The 25395-nt window shown below is 38.9% G+C and overlaps 1 protein-coding gene across 6 annotated transcripts in view; it reads left to right on the plus strand.

Annotated features, from left to right (window-relative positions):
• Positions 1–1852: 1852 nt before the first annotated feature.
• LOC131369955 (NACHT, LRR and PYD domains-containing protein 12-like) overlaps positions 1853–25395 on the plus strand; it is a 69498-nt gene continuing 45955 nt past the window's right edge. For all 6 annotated transcript variants that reach the window (XM_058416868.1, XM_058416870.1, XM_058416874.1 and 3 more), the window contains exons 1-3: positions 1853–2086; positions 2683–2817; positions 3067–3183. In XM_058416868.1, coding sequence (XP_058272851.1) covers positions 2765–2817; positions 3067–3183 — 170 coding nt within the window. In that variant the 5' untranslated portion in view covers positions 1853–2086; positions 2683–2764. The remainder of the gene's footprint in view (positions 2087–2682; positions 2818–3066; positions 3184–25395) is intronic.

The raw sequence follows: 25395 nt of genomic DNA on the forward strand, positions 1-25395 counted from the left end.
TTAGGGCCATACATTATTATTTTATTGAGTTATGTTTTATTTGCTTAAAATAGCCCTTCCTTCTGTGAAGGTGTTGAGGTGAAAATGGACTTTTAAAAGATTTAAAAAATGAAAAAACTACGATTTGTGGAAGAAAGATTTGTGCTTAATCTGTCATAGGTCACATGACGATGCCAACATGGCAGATGTAGTGATGAGTACCAATAAATGTACTAGGTACTCTCAAAATAATGGTTTCAGACAAAAGTGTAAATACATCAGACACTGACAGAGTTTCCAGTACGATCATATATATATATATATATATATATATATATTTTTTTTTTTTTTATTTCTGTTACTTGTTAGTTTTTAAATTTCTATTTTTCTTAAATCTTATTTATCTATTCCCTAATTTTTATGTATATGCACTTAAATGTATTCTATTCTTATTTCTCTTGGAACAAGGACAGTTGAAAAAAAAGCATTTCACTACATGTTGTACTGTGCATGATTTTCTGTGTGATAAATAAAATTTTAATTTGAAATAGGACAAACATAAACCATACCGACATCGAATAAACAGAGTACAGCATTGAATTCTGTCTATTTGGTCTTTTCTGAAATTGTTATATCTGTTATATCAGTACTTGTATATCTTAAGTAGTGTTATGTTTTCAGTTTCACAAAAGTTTATAGCCCAGAAATTTTCATTGTTAATCATCTTTTCCAGTTAGCTGAGTGTTTTGCCACTCCATTCAGTGGAGCATTTCGTACTAAACCCTCATTACAATTATTAGATGTAAAGATTTATGACTGTGCACTGTAAAATTGTCGAGTATAAATAAATACTTTAATCACAGTGTGATTTAGTACATGCAAGTGACAAATATTTGTCAGATGATGTGTGTGATATTGATAATATGCTTATACACAATTGTGATTAGTTAAAATCTTTACATTTCTTAATCAGACCTGGATCATCTCATCAGGTGAACAGTAAATTACTTTCGGACCGGAAATGGGAGCTTCTACTGGAGCTTTCTAGGAAAAGAGTAAGCAAACACTATCAACATAGTGCATGAGCCCCCTCTACTGCCTGATCATGGTAATGTAATATTTTTTGAGGCTTGTTTAACTATGTAAATGATTGTAGCTCAGCTGAATTAAGCACAATTTTAATCTTTTAATCGTGCACACACTTGATTTCGTTGGAGGACTGTATGTGTGTGCATCAAAAGCATATAGATTGGTTACAGCTGTGAATGGTTGGATTTTTAACATGTGATTAAATACTGCATGTTTACCTCAAATCGCATACATTTTAATGTTTATGCTGAGTTTACTCCATAATTGTTATGAAAATAAAACCTAAAATAAGTGAACGTTCTCTATAGGTTTGATTCAGGTTACTGAAAAAACTTCCTGCACCGTTCTGGGAAGTTTTTTGGCTACAAAAAATAACCATTAAAGAACGTTCCTAGAATGTATTTGGTTCCCAAAAATAACCAAATGCGAACCCTATGATAGCGTCATTGGAACGTTCTGTGTTTGCTGGGATGTTCTAAAGCTACTGAAGACAGAAATCTGAATTTGTGTTTGTGAAAGTAACTTTACTGCTGTCTCTTTTTTATGTGATAAAGGATAAATCTCTTCCCTATGTAAGTGCACAGGGAAGATAAATGACTGATAGGATGTTGCACTGTATCTGAGTAAATGTATGAGAAAAACATGAAATACTGATGAGTCTTAGACAAAAGAATTACAGGAGTTTAGATTTGGTCAGACAGGTCCAAAAAGATCCGATTCAAAGAGTCGAGTCGACTCATTCCCAAACGATTCATCTTCTCTAATGACTCCTAATTCCTAAAGCGAAAGAGTTTCTCACTCAGACTCGACTCCATTTATTGGAGTGTTCGGAAAATTAAAAACAAAAATCTTTAAGGCAGAAACGGTGATTAATGTCACACAACAAGGACTAGTGACTAAAGGAGAATGATTTTCTTTATTATAAATGACTTTATATCAGAATAATGCGGATATATTATGAATAAAACTCGTGTAAAATCAGCTGTAGGAAATCTGCTGCGCGTGACTGCTACAGCATGTAGGTCTATATTTCAGTTTCCTCTTTTCAATTTTACATGAAATCAGTATCTAAATTGTTTGGAGATTATAGTTTTATCAGTGTGGAACAAACATATAATGTGTTTTAAAATATATTTGGTGACATTTCTCTCGGTTGCAGTATAGAAGCAGTAGTTATGGTGTTTCTGTAATCTGTAAACAGTATCGGTGATAATCTGTGAAATCAGAGTCAGCAGGACCTGAACCTGAGTCTGTAATGTTAATGAGGGGAAAACAAGAAAAATCAAGTTGTGTAGAATTTAAGCAGTTTCACGTTCACTGACTGAATAATAAGTACATCAAAATAAACATCCAGGATATTCAGAAATAGAAGAAGCGCCAGGCTTAGCCAATCACGACACAGCTGTGAGCTCATGGAGGCGGGGCTTCATTTTGTATTCATATTGTATGGTGAAGCATGGTGTCAGTCAGAGGAGCAGCTCAGTGGAGTTTACACAGGTTTAAGATGATTGCGCTGTTTTCTTCATACAAAATCAAATTAAATGACGTTGCAAATTATCTGCTAGATTTTTTAGCAGATTTAATTCTCATTCATTTTGTGTGTGTGTTTTCTAGGAGTGTGATCTATTCCAGTAGAAGAGATCAGACTCTTCAGGACTCAGCTGTGTGTTTGTAGAAACTTTACTAATATTCAGAGATGGAGACTCCTGATCTGGACACAGATAATGTTTCTCCACCATCAAACAACTGGTAACCTACAACATCCTGGTGTTCTAGTCATTAAACATTCATATCTAAATTGTTTACTGAGTACATATGGAAAAAAATGTATTCAAAGATTTTACAACTAATAAAAATTTAAGTCAATTCTTAACAGAAAAAATATTTTATGTTTATTGTAATTAAAATTAAAATTAAATCCTCATTAAATTAAGAAGTAAGTTAAAACAGTAAAAAGTGTACATAAATGAGTAAAGGACTGTGTATAATGTTGTACAGTAAACTCCAGGGAGAGAGATCAGAATCACCAGCACCCAGCTGTATCTCCATGAAGAGTGATGAGTCTATGCATCATCCTCTGAGGTTTAAAGTTGGAGACTCCTCACTTCTACACAGGTAACATCTCCTCACTGTTAATGTCACTGATAAAGACACACTTAAAGGCAAATTTAACTAGATAAACAGGATGGCAAAATCAGTACTAAAACACTGTAACTGTGATCTTAATGAAGGCCCTAAGTGTCTTTTTTGTCTTATTTAAAGTCTTATATTTTGCTGAATGTTTTTCTTAAAACATTTGTAATTCAGTGAAATTCATATATTTGTTAGTGTGGCTTAAGTGTCCAAATACTTTTTTGGGGCTGGTGTATGTCCGTCATTACAGACTATACCAGTGGTGGACCATCAGGGCCAGTAAGTCCTTCTCTGCTGGCCTAAACAGCAGTGATCTGAATCACTGACTTGCATTTTAATATATTTAATATATTTTTCCATGAATGTGTATTAAATTATTCCCAATAGTCTATTCTCTACATTTCATAGCTTTTCTCTCAGTTGCGCTGCTTCCAGTAGTGTATATTTATCATAAGAGTATTTATCCAATCATATTTCAGACAGTGGCTGACATCATGTGTCGCCCGGCCGTAAGGCCTCCAGAATTAATAGTGCAGGCGCCCGGAGCTTAAAATAAGTGGCAATGAAACTGTTCCATTAACCAATCAGATTTGGAGTTTGTGTGACTGAGGCCATCTAGCAGGCATACGATTACGTCAGCAATTTCCCGTCCTTTGATTGGATAATTGGAGTAGTCAGAGGCAGTGACCCGCCCATATACAGTGTTTCTATATTCGCTGCGTCTCATTTCGGATGCTGCGTCCTCCGGAGATTGCAGTTTGCTGCATACGGCATCAAGAATGTCTTTATAGAGAAAAGTAACCGTAATAAAATGGACTATTCCTTGTGAGGTGTGAAATACTTTAGAATAATTTCTTTTTTACTTTGTTATTTAATGGGAGAGTAGTATTTATTGCCGTGGCATCCAGGGGTGATTCTAGAATTTTCATTTAAGGGGGGTTCAGCCCCCAATGAGGGTATAATAGTAAAAAAATAAATAAATAAATGAAATAAAATAAAGGTTTGGCTGACAGGGTAGGATGGTAAACTGCAGCATTCCACTGTATTGTACAGATGTATATAAAATTTGAGTACTGAACAAGCTAAATACGAGTCTTCCTGATCAGACACACACACACACACACACACACACACATACACTTGTCCTCTGATCCCCGCTCTAAAATGCGGATTGAAGAACGAGCTGAAAGACGGGGAGAAGCCGAAGTCTGCCGCCGTTTCCATATGAAATTTAAAGGGGACTGAGGAGATCACCAATTTGTGTAGAGTTTATGGAGAATCACAGAATCACAGAATTACAGGAGGGCTGAGTAGAAAATGTCAGGGGGTCATAATGATGGTATAGAGGTGGATTAATTCAGGAAGGACACCAGTGAAGGCCTAGGTGTGAAATGCACGGTCCGCCACTGGACTAGACCACCACTTATCATTTAGCCAGTGACAGGATACCTTCCTCTGAGAGCTTCTTGTTATATTATTAGTAGGGCTGGGCAACGATTAAAAATTTTAATTGCGTCTCTCTCTCTTTCTCTCTCTCTCTTCGCTCTCTCTTCGCTCCGTCCCTTTCTCCGTCTTTCTTTGTCTGTCCATTGTAGTTCTTTCCTGCTTCCTTTCAGCCCCGCGGCAGTCTTACGCTTATCCCAAATGCTCTCATTGGTTCTGACGTGTCATAACGTTTATCCCAAGCCAATACGGATCAACATCCCAGCCCTCCCATCACCCGTGGTTTGTCTGTGTGTGTATTCAGAGCCGCTGAGCAACAGACTTTTAAAATAATTTACAAAATAATAAAAACTGCGTTATCGCGCGATAAAATAATTGTCGGCATTAATTAATTTGAGTTAACGCAATAATAACGCGTTAACTTGCCCAGCCCTAATTATTAGTAACATTTATTTACATAGCTTATTGCCATGAATCAAACCAACTGATTAAGATATTTTTGTATGAACTTTAAAAAAATGTTGAACAGGTATATTTTGCAGTAAGAAGTATTTTAAATGGACATAAGCAGCATGTTAACAGTGGAGTCGAGGTAACTGATTTAACCCAACATGGGTTTACTGACTAGATTTATCACTTATTATTGTCAGATTTCCTTTATTTACATGGATTCTATTATTTATCAGCACATTGTTCATGACAGTCCCACACATACCCTGATGACTTCAACAAGGGGTGTGCCATGAAACAGACATAAAAATGGCTTATTCAGCTGATGTCCTCAGCAAGAATGAAAAAGAATTTTATTAAAAAAGGGAAGACTTTGCTATTGAAGGTGCTATTAATTTTGGAAACAGAGACCTGACACTGTATTGGACTTTATGGGATTAAAAAAAGAATATTTTTATGGCATTCATATACATGTGGGAAATATTAAAGTTCTTTACTCTGAAACAACAGCTGCACTAATAAGAAATGTCTACAGCACACTGGTCCTGCATCGTTCTGCAGCAGGACAGATTCATTCACCGCTTTTACTTTGGCAGCATCAAAAATTTATTCCTAACACTGTCCAATCCCCAACAGCTTTCAGGTTAAAAGTATCCGTCATGTGTTTTCTTCATCCTTTATACAAACTACTTCAGTTTCTGCTTATAGATTTAAGTTTCTGTAACACTTCCATGTCTTGTCTCGGTGCTGTGTGTGAAATGGATTGATGAACGGCTGGATTACACTGTGTGATTCACGTGGATGTGTGGAGGAGCATAGAGAGAGAGATGGGGAGTATATTTCATCAAACTGATTTTGACAGGTCTGACAGCCAATCAGAATCGTCCACGTCACAATGTCCCGCCCCTTTCAACCAATCAGAATCGTCCACGTCACAATGTCCCGCCCCTTTTCAACCAATCAGAAAAACGTATCCGTCACATTATCCCGCCTCCTTCTCAACCAATCAGAAAAACGTATCCGTCACAATATCCCGCCCCCCTTTCATCCGATGAGGTTGATTGTTGGGGTGGGGTTACATATTCCCTTAGTCATCAGAATCTTAATCACACACACACACACACACGTGTGCACAAACCGTCAGTACGTGACACACACACACACACAGATGCACAAACCCCCCTGTACGTGACACACCTACGCACATAAACATATGAACAAGTATGTTTCTACTGATAAAACATAGACGTTATAAGTTTATCTCCTGAAGGTTACGTATTCCATAATCACCCCACAATCACCCACACACATACAACCCCTTAACCCATACCTTGACACACACACACACACGTGCACAAACCCAATGTTTATAAAAATAAAGTTTAATTTGTTTTTAGTCTATTGATTATTTAAAAAAATGTTTATAAACAAAGTTTAATTTGTTTTTAGTCTATTGATTATTTGAAATTATTATTTAAAAAAATGTTTTATAAATCGTTGGGTCTCCCTGAACATGACACACACACACACACACACACACGTGCACAAACCGTCAGTATGTGACACACCTACCTACATAAGCATGTGTTTTCTACCGATATGGTATATTGTATAAGTTTATGTCCAGAATATTCCCTTAGTCAGCTTTGGGTCTCCCTGAACGTCACACACACACACACACACACACACACACACACACATGTTCACAAACCGTCTGTACATGACACACCCATTTTCTCCCCTTGAAATACTTTATGTTTCCACATACAGAATATCGTAGATTCATTGAGCGCAACTATGGCTACTTGTCCTGGTGCACCTAAAAAACAGAAATCTACTACGGGTAGATTTTCAGACATCTTAGAATGCGAAAATGTTCAATACTGGACATTATCAGAAGACTGCACAGTCGGTTTTTATTTCAATGTAGATTCAGTAGACGTAACGCTTTTCAAGCTATCGGTACCGGGACGGATTCACTGGAGCAATGCCACGGAGATGGTGGCTTTTGACCTGGGTGACTGGGTGAAGTTTCGTAAATGGTGTAAAGACTTTGACTACATCATTCGGATGGATTTCTTTTCACCGATGGCCTACAAACAGAAATGGAAAAACTACACATCTCCGCATCTGACATACCGCATCAGAGCAACAAATTTCTCCAAGAATCAAGTCTCACTACATATTTCTACCACCGCTAAGGCCAAAGCCTACACATCTGAAGACGGAGAGATCTGTGAAGTGAGTTTTGAATGTGCCAGCTGGCATGATCTAGATCAGTACTTTAATCAAATCAGCAAATCATTCGAAAAAGTGGCGAGAATCAAAGAAATGGAAGCATTACGTGTAAAACTAGAGGAACTTTTAAAACCTGGTTAGTGAAATCAACCAAACGATGAGAAACCATAATATCGACATGGAGTTATCCTATAACCCTATAAAAAATAAAATACGTATTATATGCCAATTATCGCACACATTCAGCGCTAATGGAAACCTGGCCTATATGCTGGGTCTACCCCCAGACGGTATATTAACGTTTGAAGCTCCAGAAGCACCCAATCCTGTTGATATTCGTGCAGGATTTTACACCATGTATGTTTATAGTGACGTCATAGAGTATCAAAGAGTCGGTGACAGCTTTGCCCCATTACTGAGATGCATACAAATAACGGGAGAAAAAAATAAAATAGTTAGTATAGCGTATGATAAGCAACACTACACACGTGTAACTAAGAACCACATTACAGATATCGTGATCGAAGTCAAATCGGATCAGAACAAGCATATACCGTTTAGTTACGGAAAGTCCATAATTAAACTACACTTCAGACCTGCTAGACACTCGTTCCGCCTGTGAAAATGTTAGATAGGGGTTATGCAGACCCGCATGCTTATGTGAATTACTACGTCAATCAGGCAGGAAATGGACTCCCTGGTTTTCAAGGCGCCCCTGTCATGTATGGGGCGGGTCTAGGAGGCCTGTTTAAAGGGCTTTTTAGGATGGCTATTCCGTTCCTCAAGAGGGGGGTATCTATTGCAAAACCTCATTTAAAAACAGCAGCCAAGGGTATTGTAAGCGATGCAGTGACCAACATTATGAACAAGACGCAAACTCAGAATCAGGAGGGGTCAGGTCTCGCGATGCTTTCACGTAAAAAATCTAAAAGACCCCCGGGGCAACGACACACGATTCCAAATAAAAGACGTAGAGTAACTAACATCAAAACCAGTGTGAAAAAGACCAAGCAGAGAGACAAGAAGCATCCTCCCATCTCCCGCAAAAGAAAGCAGTTGAACATTTTCTATCACCATAGCTTTCTTACACAGTCTATCCACAGAGTGTACAAAGTCCGAGCTGGATATTTTCACATTACCTTATACACAGACTAGTATTGAAAAGTACACTTACGTCGAAATACCACCACTTTCTGCTCTGACGGACAATGGGCCCTTGGAGTTCTTCGTGGCCGGAATCGGTGAAGAATAACTCGATTTGAAAAACACGTTCCTACATCTCGCATGTAAAATCACCAACGCTGATGGGACCAACATAGATGACGATGCTAAGATGGGGGTTGTAAATTACCCCATAGCTTCTATGTTTTCACAAGTCGACGTCATGCTTGGGGACCGACTTATTTCACGATCAAGCAGTACTTATGCTTACCGCACTGCATTTGAATGTCTGCTCAATTATGGTAAAGAAACGTTGGAATCACAATTTTGTACAGGATTATTCTATAAGGACACCGCAGGACATATGGATGCCACTGACCCTGAGGGGCGAAATGAGGGTCTTAAGCGAAGGGTCCGATTCACCGTTGAAAGCAACACGTTTGATCTGATCGGACACATTCACTCGGATATATTTTTTCAAGATAAACTGTTGTTGAACAGTGTGGATTTAAGAATTAAAATGGTTCGTAGTAAAGACGAATTTTGTTTGATGAATGAAGGCAACGGAAGTTTCACTCTAAAAATTATCAACGCAGCCCTGTTTGTCAAGAAAGTTACCGTTTCTCTGCCTATAAGAATAGGTCACGCGAGAGCTCTTGGCACAGCCACGGCTAAGTATCCGATCGAGAGAGTTTGTATGAAAACCTTTAGCTTACCAGCAGGGAGTCACCATTGTTTTCAAGAAAACGTCTTTCTCTGACCTTTACCTAAAAGTTTAATTTTCTGTTTAGAAGACAACGACGCCTTCAGCGGGGCGTTCAATAAAAACCCTTTTAATTTTAAACCTTATGATACAGAGTTTGTGGCTCTGTACGTGGACGGAACTCAATACCCTGCAAAACCGTTTCAACCTGATTTCCGATCCGGTAATGTGGTTTGTGAATTCTATTCTTTAATTCAAGCATCTACGAAAGCAACTAAAGGATCAAGCGCTGGCTTTAAACAGAGAAGAGTATTCGAACGGATATACTTTATTTGCATTTAACCTCAACCCCGACGATGATTGTGGTCAACATTTGTCATTAATAAAGTCGGGGAACATGCGACTGGAACTCAGATTTCGCGTCCCCCTACCGAGAACAGTGAATCTCATCGTCTACGCCAGTTTTGACAGTATTCTTGAAATAAACAACCGGAGAAACGTGCTCATCGATTACCAGTACCTCATGGATACCGAGGAACTAACAGCCGTTATGAGAAGTTGCTGTGAGATAGATAAAATATTTCGAGGTGTGATGGCCTGTGATGAGCTACCTGTGAGTACTATTAAAAATTTTCCGGTGCTATTTATTGTTAATACACATCCGAGAAATATGCCTGGGGAAAACTGGTTAGCTTTGTGTCCTAATGATGAAACCTCCGGAGAGTTTTTTGACTCGTACGGACACCCGCCAGACTATGAACTCTTTCCTGAATCTATTCACTACTTTTTGAGAAAGAACTGCCGCGAAATAAAATATAACCCTATACAGGTTCAAGACTTTACTTCAGTTTGTTGTGGACAACTGTGTATTTTTTCTATGTCACAGAGCTAAAGGTTTTTCTTTTAACCGTATTATGTCTAAGTATAGTGATGATTTAAAACGTAACGATAACGCAGTCGTGTCTTTTGTTAAAAAAATATACCCTAGATCAAATAAAGAAAGGCACACATATAGATGTGTGCAGTGTGTTAACTCTTTGGAATTGTTTCATTCACACGTGTAGTAAAGTATTTAATCACGACGCACCACACGATATTTCTTCATGATTGTTATTTTTATTGAAATAAAGTATTTAATCACAATGTATCACATGATATTTTTTATGATTGTTATTTTTATTGAAATAAAATGTTACAAATTACATTTAAACAAACATAGTACCTCGAAAGTCATTTCAAAAATCAATCCATTCGGGGGGGGGATGGGGGAATTAAAAACAGGGGACAACAAACTGTAGACTTTTCTTCTTCTTCTTACAGGGGGTGGGGAAGGGGTCAATGAACTGTAGTCTTTTCCTCTTATAGGGGTTGGGGAATGAGACACGGGTCGAGAAGGATACGGATCCTTAGAACTTTTTATGTCTGATATTTTACGCTGAACACCTCCGTTAGGTATCGTTGAAAATGGTATATTTAGACCAGCTACTGTATGCAGTAATTCTGTCCATCCTAAAGGTCTCCGGTCGTCAGAAACTTTATGAGGGGTGGTGATATTTCTAAGTAGATCCACCATGTGGGACCCTTTGATTGTGTTTCCGTTAAAAATAAATTCATCAGCGTCATTCCACGACGCAACATCGTCGGATTTTAAGATTTTCTCCATAATGTACGAAGCATTTCTTTTGCCCTTCGTGGGGACATTGGCAAGCACTTCTTGTACAATTCCATCTTCTTTAGGTTGTGAATCTTCAATAGGTGTCGATCCCGCTGTTTTATTATCAGGTAATTGGGGGAGGGATAGAATCAGCTGCGTTGTTTCGTGATCTCCGAGTTTAACCAAGTTTAAAAAATTTTGCAGGGCCATCGCGTAGAGTTTTGCCTTCTCATGTTCGTTCAGATCCGTTCTTGACAAAACTTGACGTATCCCAACGTCTAAGTTGTTTTCAGCAGTCTTTCTTAAGTTTTCTTTCTCCGCAGTGATGTTTCTAAGCTTATCAATCTGATGCTGTGGAACTAAATACATTTTCTCAGCTGTCTCCATGTTAACTGGTGCTAGATGAGATTAAACTGCTTATAAAAGGCACTGCTATGCTAAGTAGTGGGAGAAGAAACCCACCAGATTGGTTAATAACTTTCCTCTTGGTTTCTACAGACGCTCTTTTATTAGCAAAAAGTTTGATCCATTTTTTCCGTTTTTTTAATTCCTTGTACTGCTTTGATGTTAGTGGTATGTTCCCTCTAAGAAGATTCAATGACAACTCACAGATGGTGTGAATGAGATCAGTGGGTGCTTCACGTAATATATATTTTCTCTGAGTGGGGGTTGACTTGTGTAATGTTTTCAACAGCGGAAGGTTTTTTTTTAACCGAGCAGATATTTTAAAGATATTTCTTCTTCTTCTTCTTTGGAATAGAATCAACCGGACCATAGTCACAAGTCTTCTGGTGTGACAGTTTTAAAGCTGATAATTAAATACCCCCCCCCACTCGTAAAACATTCCGGAAAGACCTGCTGATACATCCATTACGTTTGCCGAGTCAGTATGTCGGTTTGTATTTCATCTCTAGTATTTTAAACAGAACCATATAATACGTAGTAAATACTTCTTAACGGTGTTTGAATTGTGCGTTGTTTTCATCAGCGGAAGGTTTTTGCTCAACCGAGCGGGTATTGTTTTAAACATATTTGTTCTTTTTCTTTGGAATATACACAACCAGGGTTTCTTGCGGAAACAACCCAGACCGTAGTCTAAAGTCTTCTGGTGTATTAGCTTTTAAATCGACAAATAAATAACCGTAAGGTTTAATTGTAGCGTCGTGAAAACTTTCCAGAAAATATTTGCTATTATCTGGATACATTTGCCGAGCTAGTATGCTGATTTGTAATTTATCTCTAGGATTTTTAAAAAGAACCATATAATTTGTGTTTAAGTTAATGATTCTACTACTTTTTCCTTGAAAAAACAAATTCTGTACCAGATAGATAACACTTAGATTTCTGTGGTGTGTGTATTTTGTGAATGCCTTCTCTACTTCCTCGTTTTTACTGGCAGACTCCATTAAATCATCTATCACCAACAAGTTTGTCTTGTTAGTAGGTAAAAGTTCATCATCACACAATGAATTGGGTATTCCTTGAAGAAATTTTATGTTTATTTTGGTCATCAACTCATCGTACAAAGGTTGCCAACAAGAATAAATCCACACAATATTTTCAGGTACTTTTGACAACACTTCTTTACTGTTTTCCAGCAAAAGTTTGATAAAAAAGATTTACCGCTATTACTCGATCCACACACAATACATGAAAATGGCATTTGCAACCTCGCATCAAAAGTAGTCACATTCATATTATCCATGACTAGTGGTCAGATTGCCAGAATCAATCAAAATGATCTTTTTATTATACATACATAGATTCATATACACACTCATAAACATGATCAATCTTAATATCCATAAGTGAGAGTTGTAAATTCAGGTAATAAAACACGTTTGTCATACACAACTCTGAATCTTTTTATTTGTGTTTGATTTCTCAAATGAAAACCCTTTTTATCTCGAATGATTTGTTTGTGCGATGTTATAAGTTGACTGATTTTATCCAGATTCTTCACTCGATCATCCACCAGCTCAGTAAACGATTTCAAATTGACAACTTCGAAACTGGAGTAATTTAAAGTGATACCTTTTGCTTTCATAGATGTTTTTACGTTTTTAGTATTATACCCATAGGTTTTAGGACCGGCACTGACAAACTCGACAATATGATCACCATCCTCTAGCTCGCTGGTAAGACCCCCCAAATAATCACTTAATGGAGGCATCCAATCACCTTCACTGCTTTTAAAAATGACGCTGTCTGTGTCTGTGTATAAACAACGCTGTTTTAAACGATCCAACAGATCGTACAGTTCTAGTCTCGCATATGCTGTAGTAAAAATTCCGATGAATACGTTAGCATTACCTGGTTTAATCAGTCTGTCATCCTTACAGCGCCACTGTGTGAGAGTGACCTCATCTGACAGGAAAGAGAAATGGCTAACATTGAAGAGATCAGAGAACATAAAGTTAAAAAACTTGATCAGAGATGTGTTTAATCTGTCAGGTTTTTTGGCACATTTTACCCCACAGCGAATTTAACGCGAGTTTAGCCACAGATCTTTTTGCGGGGTTGACACTGATATGTTCAGGATTCAAATCGATACCCTCGTTATGCTTGTAATTTTTAATGTATGTGTCTTTTGTTTTCATCGACTACCCATGATGGGTAGCTTGAACTTTCCTGATTGGTTTTGAGAAACATTTTAATATACTTGGTAAAGAGACTGTTAGATCTATTGGGGAAGTGCCAAACCTCAAACACTTTTAAAATTTTGTAACCCTTTTCAACGGCCTTAGCTATTTCGACAGATGCCCAAGTTCCGATAAGAGCTCGGTCTTGTTCTGAATGGCGACACTGCTTTTGCTGTTCTTGCTCACAGCATGTTTTACACAGAGGGAAAAGAAGTTTGCTTCTTACCCTGTAAGGAAGAACAGGAGACCACAGACCTCTAGGCGGTAATACTTTAGCTCTAATTATCCCGAAATAATTCTCTAGAGGTTCAAAGTCACGGTAAATGATGACTGGGTGACCGATTGGGTAGGTTTTTGTCTTATTCACGTAGGGATAAACAGAAGTGAAATCATAATAATCTATTCCCTCCCCTGCTTTTACTGTGTAAAATGTAAAATGTGTAAAAAGGTTTATGCGCTCTGGAAAGTCAAACTCTTTTAGAAAGTTTACCACGTTGTTATCACATTTCTTCATTTCACTCCACTCATGCTCCCAAATTGTTGTGACATGTAAATTGCGTATCTCTTGCAAATACTTAATTTTCTCCAACGTTTTTTGACGGACATCCCCGTAGCTAATGTTGGTGTTAAAGGGGAAGGGGGCCGTTAAGGGATAACACTTTTCACACCCATGATAAAAACAGCCGAGAAACTCGAATGCCTTTCGCGTCTGACCCACTTCACAATACCCATCAACAGAATGAATGCCAAATGTTGCTTCACCTTCGTTCAGAGCGTGTTGAATGGGAAGGTTTTGTGTGGTGGAAATGTATTCAAGCCACTGAATGGATGGTGTTGAGAAAGATTTCTGGCTATTGATGTAATTATCTAGTGGTGGGATAGCTAGTGTGTCTTCATCGAGAAATAATGTCCGGAAGATTTTCATGCATACAGATGCGATTGTTATACATTTAAAGGGATCAACTTCTGTACTTTCTAGAATTTCATTTCTGAAAGCTAAACACCCCTGTCTCAGAATGTCTACATCGTTCATGCAGTATTCACGCATCTCTTTCTTTAAATTAAAGACTTTGTCAGTCACGGTCGCGTACCACATAAAAAAAATCCTCCCTGTCCTTAGGCTATCCACACCGTAAAACTCGGGCTCAGGATATGGTCCTATGTAGTCTTGGTGTTCTATTGTGTTCCAGAAATGAGGAAAATAACCTTTCTTTTTTTCTGAGAACCCCATGGCTTTAGGAAGATTACTTAGCTTCATGGGTAAGAAAGACAGACTATCAATGTACACTATATTGCCAAAAGTATTCTCTCACCTGCCTTGACTCGCATATGAACTTAAGTGACATCCCATTCCTAATCCATAGGGTTCAATATGACGTCGGTCCACCCTTTGCAGCTATAACAGCTTCAACTCTTCTGGGAAGGCTGTCCACAAGGTTTAGGAGTGTGTTTATGGGAATTTTTGACCATTCTTCCAGAAGCACATTTGTGAGGTCACACACTGATGTTGGACGAGAAGGCCTGGCTCTCAGTCTCTGCTCTAATTCATCCCAAAGGTGTTCTATCGGGTTGAGGTCAGGACTCTGTGCAGGCCAGTCAAGTTCATCCACACCAGACTCTGTCATCCATGTCTTTAAGGACCTTGCTTTATGCACTGGTGCACAGTCATGTTGGAAGAGGAAGGGGCCAGCTCCAAACTGTTCCCACAAAGTTGGGAGCATGGAATTGTCCAAAATGTCTTGGTATGCTGAAGCATTCAGAGTTCCTTTCACTGGAACTAAGGGGCCAAGCCCAGCTCCTGAAAAACAACCCCACACCATAATCCCCCCTCCACCAAATTTTACACTTGGCACAATGCAGTCAGACAAGTACCGTTCTCCTGGCAACCGCCAAACCCAGACTCGTCCATCAGATTGCCAGATGGAGAAGCGCGATTCGTCACTCCAGAGAACGCGTCTCCACTGCTCTAGAGTCCAGTGGCGGCGTGCTTTACACCACTGCATCCGACGCTTTGCATTGCACTTGGTGATGTATGGCTTGGATGCAGCTGCTCGGCCATGGAAACCCATTCCATGAAGCTCTCTGCGCACTGTTCTTGAGCTCATCTGAAGGCCACATGAAGTTTGGAGGTCTGTAGCGATTGACTCTGCAGAAAGTTGACGACCTCTTCGCACTATGCGCCTCAGCATCCGCTGACCCCGCTCCGTCAGTTTACGTGGCCTACCACTTCGTGGCTGAGTTGCTGTCGTTCCCAAACACTTCCACATTCTTATAATACAGCTGACAGTTGACTGTGGAATATTTAGGAGCGAGGAAATTTCACGACTGGATTTGTTGCACAGGTGGCATCCTATCACAGTTCCACGCTGGAATTCACTGAGCTCCTGAGAGCGACCCATTCTTTCACAAATGTTTGTAAAAACAGTCTGCATGCCTAGGTGCTTGATTTTATACACCTGTGGCCATGGAAGTGATTGGAACACCTGATTCTGATTATTTGAATGGGTGAGCGAATACTTTTGGCTGTAACGTCCCGTCAGACGTATGAGTATTAGAATCCATACGCGGATGATGTAAAGGGCCAAAGGCTAAGATCTTGGTCGAGGTCACGGAAAAGATAACCAGAAAGCAATGAAGAGAAAGTCAAAACCAATACGCTAGTCCAAAAAACGAAGTCAGAAGAGAACGAGCAAGGTCATACACGAGGAAACGAGACTATCGATAAATCAAGGTTTGGCAGATAACACAAAGGAAACAATGCTTCGCAATGAAACTAAGATAGCGTGCAGCTTATATAGGTCATTGAACCGGAAGTGAGCAGAAAAGTTAATATTCGGGCGATGGCTCCCTCTGGTGTTCAGGCCTCGTGACATTGGCAATATAGTGTATCTCTGTCGAAAATCTGTATAAGAAAAACACAGAATTTTTCCACCTTGTGCAATGATATCAGGGGCGATTCCTTCTTTCACTAAATGATTCAACAAAAGGTATGAATCGAACCCTCTAGCGTTATGCACTATAAATGTGTACCCTCTGTACTTTTTACAATGGAAAGCCCTAAAAAATGCTGCAACACACCCCTCCCCTTCAAACACCCACAACATACCATGACAATTCATACAACATAATAAATTAGCAGTATGAGTTCCTGTTTCCTGTCTAGTCTCGAAATCATAAAAGATGTATTTCATATTTGGCTTTTCTTTCCTTAACGGCTGTATATAACAGAAATGCGCTGTTTCTGAATCCACTTTTTCACCACAGAGTTCACAATGTCTCTCTAAGCACACATGATCTCTCCAGTTAAAGGGGTTCCAATACTCTACGACATTACAGATACTACAATAGAACCCCGTTTCACACAGAGAGTATACACCTCTTTCTGACCAGCGTTTTACTTTATGTATGTCGAAACAACGTTTTGACTTACACAACCTCGAACAATCAGGACATTTAATTATACTCTGTCTATGTTTGTAGCAATATACATCACGACAAATGTTACAGCTAAACTCACACTTGTGAGCTCTGGCTTTCTCATACCCCGAATGACAGAAACGACAGACATGACCACGCCCCAAAAGTCCTGTAATGCTTTTAACTCCGTAATAATGATTGTCAGAATGATTACGGTGTATGATTACGATTTTACACTTCAGATGCTTCTCAAATTTAGATACATCAGCAAATGTGACAGCTGTGTTATCAGTTAATCCTACATCACGGAGGATTTGTCTAGTGATTTTTTCAGTTTGAAGGTCATTATTTTGAGGGTTCAAAAGTTGTGTAACACATAGTGTAAAACACATGTCTTTATTATGAAATATATACAGATGTCTCATCTTCTTCTGTATAGCTTCCGAAGTGAATAATGTGCTAATCTTCCTTCTATATGAACCACCGCGAGGTAGTCGAACTATTTGGATTACTATTTCGAGTGTGTTATCTGAAAAAATTTCACATTTACTTTGAATAGAATTTTCAAGCATGGTCAGAAAAGACTGTAATTCAACGGACCCATTAACTAGTTGAATGCGTGACGATACGTCGATCGTATCACCTCTAATTTCAACCGTTACTATGTCCTTTGGTGAAATCATTTCATTAGCCACTTCTATCAAACTGTTTAAGATTTCTAAAACATAATTATAAAAATCCGCAAAGCCGTCTACAGTTGCGATCGATGAAAAATTTACTCTTCTCCTAATTTCAGTATTATTGAATCGGTCGCGATTAATTATTCTAATATTAGGATCAATTCCGTTACCAGCTTGCACGTTTTCTACATTAGGAGGGGCTATGTTCTCGACATTATCTGTTTGCATGTTTTCTATGTTAGGAGGGGCTATGTTCTCATCATTATCTAATTGCATGCTTTCAACACTAGGGGGTTGTATGTTAACACCACCGAATACTTGCATGTCATTACAGCTTTGGGGGTTTATGTTCTCAGTATTAGCTGTTTGTACGTCTTCTACATTAGGAGACTGATCATTTTCTGTTTCAGTCCTGTGTTCATTTACAGTTTGAGTGTTTTGTGAAGCAACGGTATCGAAAAAGTTTACAAAACCCGCATTTAACATAACGAGGCTTTGGTTAAGATTATGAAATCATGTGGAGATAACGGTGTATGATTATGTTCGATTTCTGAAGTAGAGACCTTGTTGATGTTTTGATCTGTGGCTAAAGCCAAACTATCATTTAATTGATTAACCACATCTAATAACTCAGGATTCAAGGGGGTAGAGTAACTTTGTTCATTTAGACTATTCTGTAATGCTAGCAGACTCTGGTTAAGTTCACTGAATATGTCATGTTGAATATGTGGTGTATTTGATACATTATGATCTGAATTATGATTGGAATGCTCAAATTGGGTATTAACCGGCTCAGGACTTCTTAGACTAACATTCAACTGGTTAACAGCATCTATTAATGAGGGATTCGACTGTGTAGAGTAACCTTGTTCATTTAGACTCTTCTGTAATGCTAACAGAGTCTGGTTAAGTTCACTGATTATGTCGTGTTGTTGTGTCTCAGGTGTAATGATGTCACTATAATCTGTAATAGGGGTCTGCCTAACAAGCTGCTGTGATGGTCCTAAACTCTCTTTTAACTGGTCGATGGCGTCTGTTAAATAAGGGTTCAGAGTTGTGCATGAGTTGTGCTATGACAAACTACTAGAAAAAGTTTCATCAAAACCGATATCATAAAATGGTAGATTATTTTCACCACGTATTTTCTTAGCCCCTGAAAACTGTGTGAGATTCACACGCTTCTGCGCTATGTCTATTGTGAAATCTTTTTAACAACTCTATATTCACAGCAACACAGCTATTCAGACATTCAAGAGTATCATATAAAGATTGAAGATATTCAATACCTGAAGTGTTGTCAAGTGTAATAAACAGACATTCAAAGCTTCCAAATTTTTTGTCTCTTAGTCGAAAGAATCCGTTCAGTGTGATGAAACACTCCTCAGGGTATGTAGCCGCTTGATCGACGTTATTTTCTCCTCCGTCGAAAACGTGGCCTATGTCTTCTTTTTCTTCTTGTTCTTCATCAGTATCACTCACTTCTGGATTAGAAAGGATATTATTAATAAATTGTATAAGGGTGAGCTTTTTCAACCCTTGAATGGGTTGGTTACATTTTTAGAATATTCAATATTTATATTTTATGTCATGACTTACCATCCGCATAAGTGGGTTGTTCTAGATCATTAAACACTTGATTCAAGATGTTTTCTCCTTCGAAAACACGGCCTATGTCCACTTGTTCTTCATCAACAAATAATAAATGTATAGGGTAAGCTTTTACAATCCTTGAACGGGTTGGCTACATTCTTTAGAATATTCACATTTTACGATATGACTTACCCGCAATTTGAGGAATTGGCTTAGGTCACGGATATACTAAATCGGTAGGCTGCCCCCAAATTGTTGTGACATGTAAATTGCGTTGATGTTTCAAAACACTCGCCATCTGAAATAATCACTATGCTGTTGTCTAAGACATCATAGGAGAAAGATTCTATTAGTATTCCGAGTTATACATTTCATCTTAAAACAATGTTCTGTGAGACATAATGAAAATACCTAATGCTGATTGATTTCGATTTCCTAGACACTACTGCCAGATATGTATAGTCTGACCTTGTTCTGTAATTAAATGTATCAAATTAAACTTTATATATCTGTTTCCATCTATAAGTAAATAGAACAAGATATTCTTTCTAATTATATTATTCTAATATTACTATTATTAATGACATTCAATCTAATACACATAAATGAAATGATTCAAGTTAGTGAAAAGTTCTCACCTGCAGAAAGGTCCGTGATCTCTAAAAGTTAGATTGGAGAGCGTGAAAGTTCTGTACCCTCTGTCAGATCCTCTAAGTTGTGAAACCACTTGGGAGAATATTCTGGACATAAACTTATACAATATACCATATCGGTAGAAAACACGTGCTTATGTACGTAGGTGTGTCACATACTGACAGTTTGTGCACGTGTGTGTGTGTGTGTGTGTGTGTGTCATGTTCAGGGAGACCCAACGATTTATAAAATATTTTTTTAAAATAATAATTTCAAATAATCAATAGACTAAAAACAAATTAAACTTTATTTATAAACATTTTTTAAAATAATCAATAGACTAAAAACAAATTAAACTTTATTTATAAACATTTTTTAAAATAATCAATAGACTAAAAACAAATTAATCTTTATTTTTATAAAACATTTTTTTAAATAATAATTTCAAATAATCAATAGACTAAAAACAAATTAAACTTTATTTATAAACATTTTTAAAATAATAATTTCAAATAATCAATAGACTAAAACAAATTAAACTTTATTTTTATAAACATTGGGTTTGTGCACGTGTGTGTGTGTGTGTGTGTGTGTGTGTGTGTCAAGGTATGGGTTAAGGGGTTGTATGTGTTTGGGTGATTGTGGGGTGATTATGGAATACGTAACCTTCAGGAGATAAACTTATAACGTCTATGTTTTATCAGTAGAAACATACTTGTTCATATGTTTATGTGCGTAGGTGTGTCACGTACAGGGGGGTTTGTACATCTGTGTGTGTGTGTGTCACGTACTGACGGTTTGTGCACGTGTGTGTGTGTGTGTGTGATTAAGATTCTGATGACTAAGGGAATATGTAACCCCACCCCATCAATCAACCTCATCGGATGAAAGGGGGGCGGAATATTGTGACGGATACGTTTTTCTGATTGGTTGAGAAGGAGGCGGGATAATGTGACGGATACGTTTTTCTGATTGGTTGAAAAGGGGCGGGACATTGTGACGTGGATGATTCTGATTGGTTGAAAGGGGCGGGGCATTGTCACGTGGACGATTCTGATTGGCTGTCAGACCTGTCAAAATCGGTTTGCTGAAATATACTCCCCATCTCTCTCTTTGAGCATGATTTTTCTGAGGGGCCAGATATATTTTTTACATGTTTATTCGATATTAACATGATCATTGTGCTTCACTGGGATGAAATTTAAACAGGTTTATTGAATTAATTTGCTTTTATCAATTTTGTACAAATTCTATGAAACTTTAGTTGAGCTATCCCTGTTCAAAGGGTTACACCATTTGAAAGTGTTAGCCTAGCTGAATAACACTGTCTGTCATCTGTCTTAATCCATGATAATATGTGGATAATGTGGATAATGACAGTGAAATGATTACATGTCACTGAATAACATGGCAATAATGAGGGAACATTCTACCTTATCTTATAAATACAGATCTACATTTCTTCTCACTGCAGTAAAACTCCAGCAGGATACTTCACAGACTCTCTCCTTGACATCTCTTGATATCTATAGTGTAGCTCTCTGGATAGTAGCTTTCATACAGAAGTGGGGAAAACTAATGAATTAGATAATTATGTTTCTAAATGAATGCATTAATTTAATGAAAGTATAATCAGTATAGTAACTGTTATCATGTAATAGTACATATACTTAAACAGTTTTTTAAACTTCTCTTTATCTTAGAAACATAAATTATTGGTGGTAAATAATAGAATAGGTTCTTCTTCTTCTTTCGGCTTTTCCCTTCAGGGGTCGCCACAGCGAATCGTCTCTCTCCACCTATCCCTATCTTCTGCATCCTCTACACTTACACCCACTAGCTTCATATCCTCATTTATTACATCCATATACCTCCTCTTTGGCCTTCCTCTTTTCCTCCTGCCTGGCAGCTCCATGTCCAACATTCTCCTACCAATATACTCACTCTCCCTCCTCTGGACATGTCCAAACCATCTTAATCTGTCCTCCCTAACTCTGTCCCCCAAACGTCCAACATGAGCTGTCCCTCTGATGTCCTCGTTCCTAATCCTAATCCAACCGTGTCACTCCCAAAGAGAACCTCAACATCTGCATCTGCTACCTCCAGCTCTGACTCCTGTCTCTGTCTCAGTGATACTGTCTCTAAACCATACAGCATGGCTGGTCTCACCACTGTCCTGTATCACCTTCCCCTTGATTCTCGCTGAAATTTTTCTATCACACAGAACTCCCGACACCTTTCTCCACCCATTCCAACCTGCCTGCACTCGCTTCTTTACCTCTTTCCCACACTGTCCATTACTCTGGACTGTTGACCCCAAGTACTTAAACTCCTGTACCTTCTTCACCTCTTCACCCTGTAATCTTACTGTTCCACTTCCCTCCCTGTCATTCACACACATGTACTCAGTCTTACTACCACTGACTTTCATTCCTCTTCTCTCCAGCACAAACCTCCACCTCTCCGGGTTTTCCTCCACCTGCTCCCTGCTCTCACTCCAGATCACAATGTCATCTGCAAACATTATTGTCCAAGGAGACTCCTGTCTGACCTCCTCTGACAACTGTCCATCACCATAGCAAACAGGAAGGGGCTCAGAGCCAATCCCTGATGCAGTCCCACCTCCACTCTGAACTCCTCTGTCTGACCTACAGCACACCTCACCACTGTCCTGCTCCTCTCATACATGTCCTGCACCACTCTGACATACTTCTCTGCTACTCCTGACTTCCTCATACAGTACCACAGCTCTTCTCTTGGTACCCTGTCATACGCTTTCTCCAAGTCTACAAACACACAGTGCAACTCTCTCTGACCATCCCTATACTTCTCCATCAACATTCTCAGAGCAAAAATTGCATCTGTTGTGCTCTTTCTGGGCATGAAGCCATACTGCTGCTCACAAATTTCCACTACCTTCCTTAACCTAGCTTCCACTACTCTTTCCCAGAGCTTCATTGTATGGCTCATCAACTTTATCCCCCTATAGTTGCTGCAACTCTGCACATCACCCTTATTCTTAAAGATCGGCACTAATACACTTCTTCTCCATTCCTCAGGCATCTCACTCTCTAAAACCCTGTTAAACAAACTAGTTAATAATTCCACTGGTGCCTCTCCTAGACACTTCCAGACCTCCACCGGGATGTCGTCAGGACCAACTGCCTTTCCACCTTTCATCCTCTTCAAAGCCTTCCTGACTTCATCCTTTCTAATCTTATCTACTTTCTGTTCCACAGAGTTTACCCCTTCTACTCTTTTTTCCCTCTCATTTTCCTCATTCATCAGCTCTTCAAAGTTCTCTTTCCATCTCCTCTGTACACTCTCCTCACTTGTGAGAACCTTTCCATCTCTATCCTTAATAACTCTAACTTGCTGTACATCCTTCCCATCTCGATCCCTCTGCCTAGCTAACCTGTACAAGTCCTTCTGTCCATCTCTAGTGTCTAACCTAGTGTACAACTCATCATATGTCTTCTGCTTGGCCTTAGACACCTCCATCTTCACTCTGCACTGTAAGTCCTTGTATTCCTGTCTATTCTCTTCAGTCCTGTCCATGTCCCACTTCTTCTTGACTAACCTCTTCCTCTGAATACTATCCTGAACTTCCTCGTTCCACCACCAAGTCTCCTTATCTTCTTTCCTCCTTCCAGATGACACACCCAGTACCTTTCTTCCTGTCTCCCTGATCACTTCTGCTGTAGTTTCCCAGTCATCTGGCAGCACTACCTGCCCACCCAGAGCCTGCCTCAACTTCTGTCTAAATTCCTCACAACATTCCTCCTTTTTCAGCTTCCACCACTTGGTTTTCTTCTCCATCTTTATCTTTGACCTCTGTTTACAGACCATCAGATTCATCCTACACACCACCATCCTATGCTGTCTGGCTACACTCTCTCCCACTACCACTTTACAGTCACTAATCTCTTTCAGATTGCCTCTTCTTCATAGGATGTAGTCTACCTGTGTGCTCCTACCTCCACTCTTGTAAGTCACTCTATGCTCCTCCCTCTTCTGAAAATCAGTGTTAACCACAGCCATGTCCATCCTCTTAGCAAAGTCCACTACCATCTGTCCTTCAAGGTTCCTTTCCTTAACTCCAAACTTGCCCATCACCTCCTCATCACCTGTGTTCCCCTCACCAACATGTCCATTAAAATCTGCTCCTATCACCACTCTCTCCCCCGTGGGAATACTCTCTATCACCTCATCTAATTCACTCCAGAATCTCTCTTTCTCCTTTAACTCACAACCTACCTGTGGGGCATAACCACTAACAACATTCAACATCATCCCTTCAACCTCTAACTTCAGACTCATCACCCTGTCTGACACTCTCTTCACCACCAGAACATTCCTCACAAACTCTTCCTTCAGGGCCACACCTACCCCATTTCTCTTACTATCCATACCATAATAAAACAGCTTGAATCCTGCTCCTATACTACGAGCCTTGCTACCCTTCCACCTGGTCTCCTGTACACACAGTATATCCACCTTCCTTCTCTCCATCATATCAGCCAGATCTCTACCTTTCCCTGTCATAGTACCAACATTCAGAGTTCCTATTCTCAGTCCTACACTCTTACCTTTCCTCTTCTCTCTCTGTCTACGCACTCTCCTTCCTCCTCTACTTCTTCGACCAACAGTAGCCCAATATCCACTGGCGCCCTGTAGGTCAATGACGCCGATGGCGGTCATTGTTAACCCAGGCCTCGACCGATCCGGTATGAAATTTAGAGTACTGACGATTCACATGGTTAAATTTGGCAATGTTTTACGCCAGATGCCCTTCCTGACGCAACCCTCTCTATTTATCCGGGCTTGGGACGGGCACAGAAGTCACTGGACTGTGACCCCATGGCTAGATTAAATAATAGAATAGGTTAAATTAAAAATGTTATTAAAATAAAGAGTTTCAGATTACAGCTCTTGGGTGTCTTAGAAAACACCCCTCATACCCCAGGAATAGTGAGGTAGTGGTCAGGGCTCTGAGCAGGACACTCCAGTTCTTCCACTCCAACCTAAACACACCATGTCTTCATGAAGCTGCTTTGTGCACAGGTCCAGTGTCATGCTGGAGCAGGGTTTGCACTCTTAGTTCCAGTGAAGTTAAACTGTAATATAATAAATCTAGTGATTACATATGAAAGGAATAATTTAACTAAAGATTCTACTATTAATGTGAAGCTGAAGGACAGTACTGACCATAAAATGTTATATTCTGTTTATTGTAAGTAAAAATAAATCCTTATTAAATGAAGAAGTGAGTTAAAAACAGTAAAGAGTGTATATAAATGAGTAAAGGACTGTGTATAATGTTGTTCAGTAAACTCCAGGGAAAGAGATCAGAATCAACAGCACCCATAAATACCTCTTAATTTGATGTTTTGTTTTTTTAATGCGGTGAAATTTATACATTTGTGTAATTTATACATTTTCATTACAAGTGTGGCTTAAGTGTCCAGATATTCTGTTCAATTAAATTCAATTCAATTTAAAAAACCTTTATTTATCTCCAAGTGGCAACGTAGAGTAGTTTAAAAAATGAAGATCAGTGCAAGTACAAAATACAGTAAAAAT

Source organism: Hemibagrus wyckioides, linkage group LG19 (genome assembly GCF_019097595.1).
Source record: "Hemibagrus wyckioides isolate EC202008001 linkage group LG19, SWU_Hwy_1.0, whole genome shotgun sequence".
NCBI lineage: Eukaryota > Metazoa > Chordata > Actinopteri > Siluriformes > Bagridae > Hemibagrus > Hemibagrus wyckioides.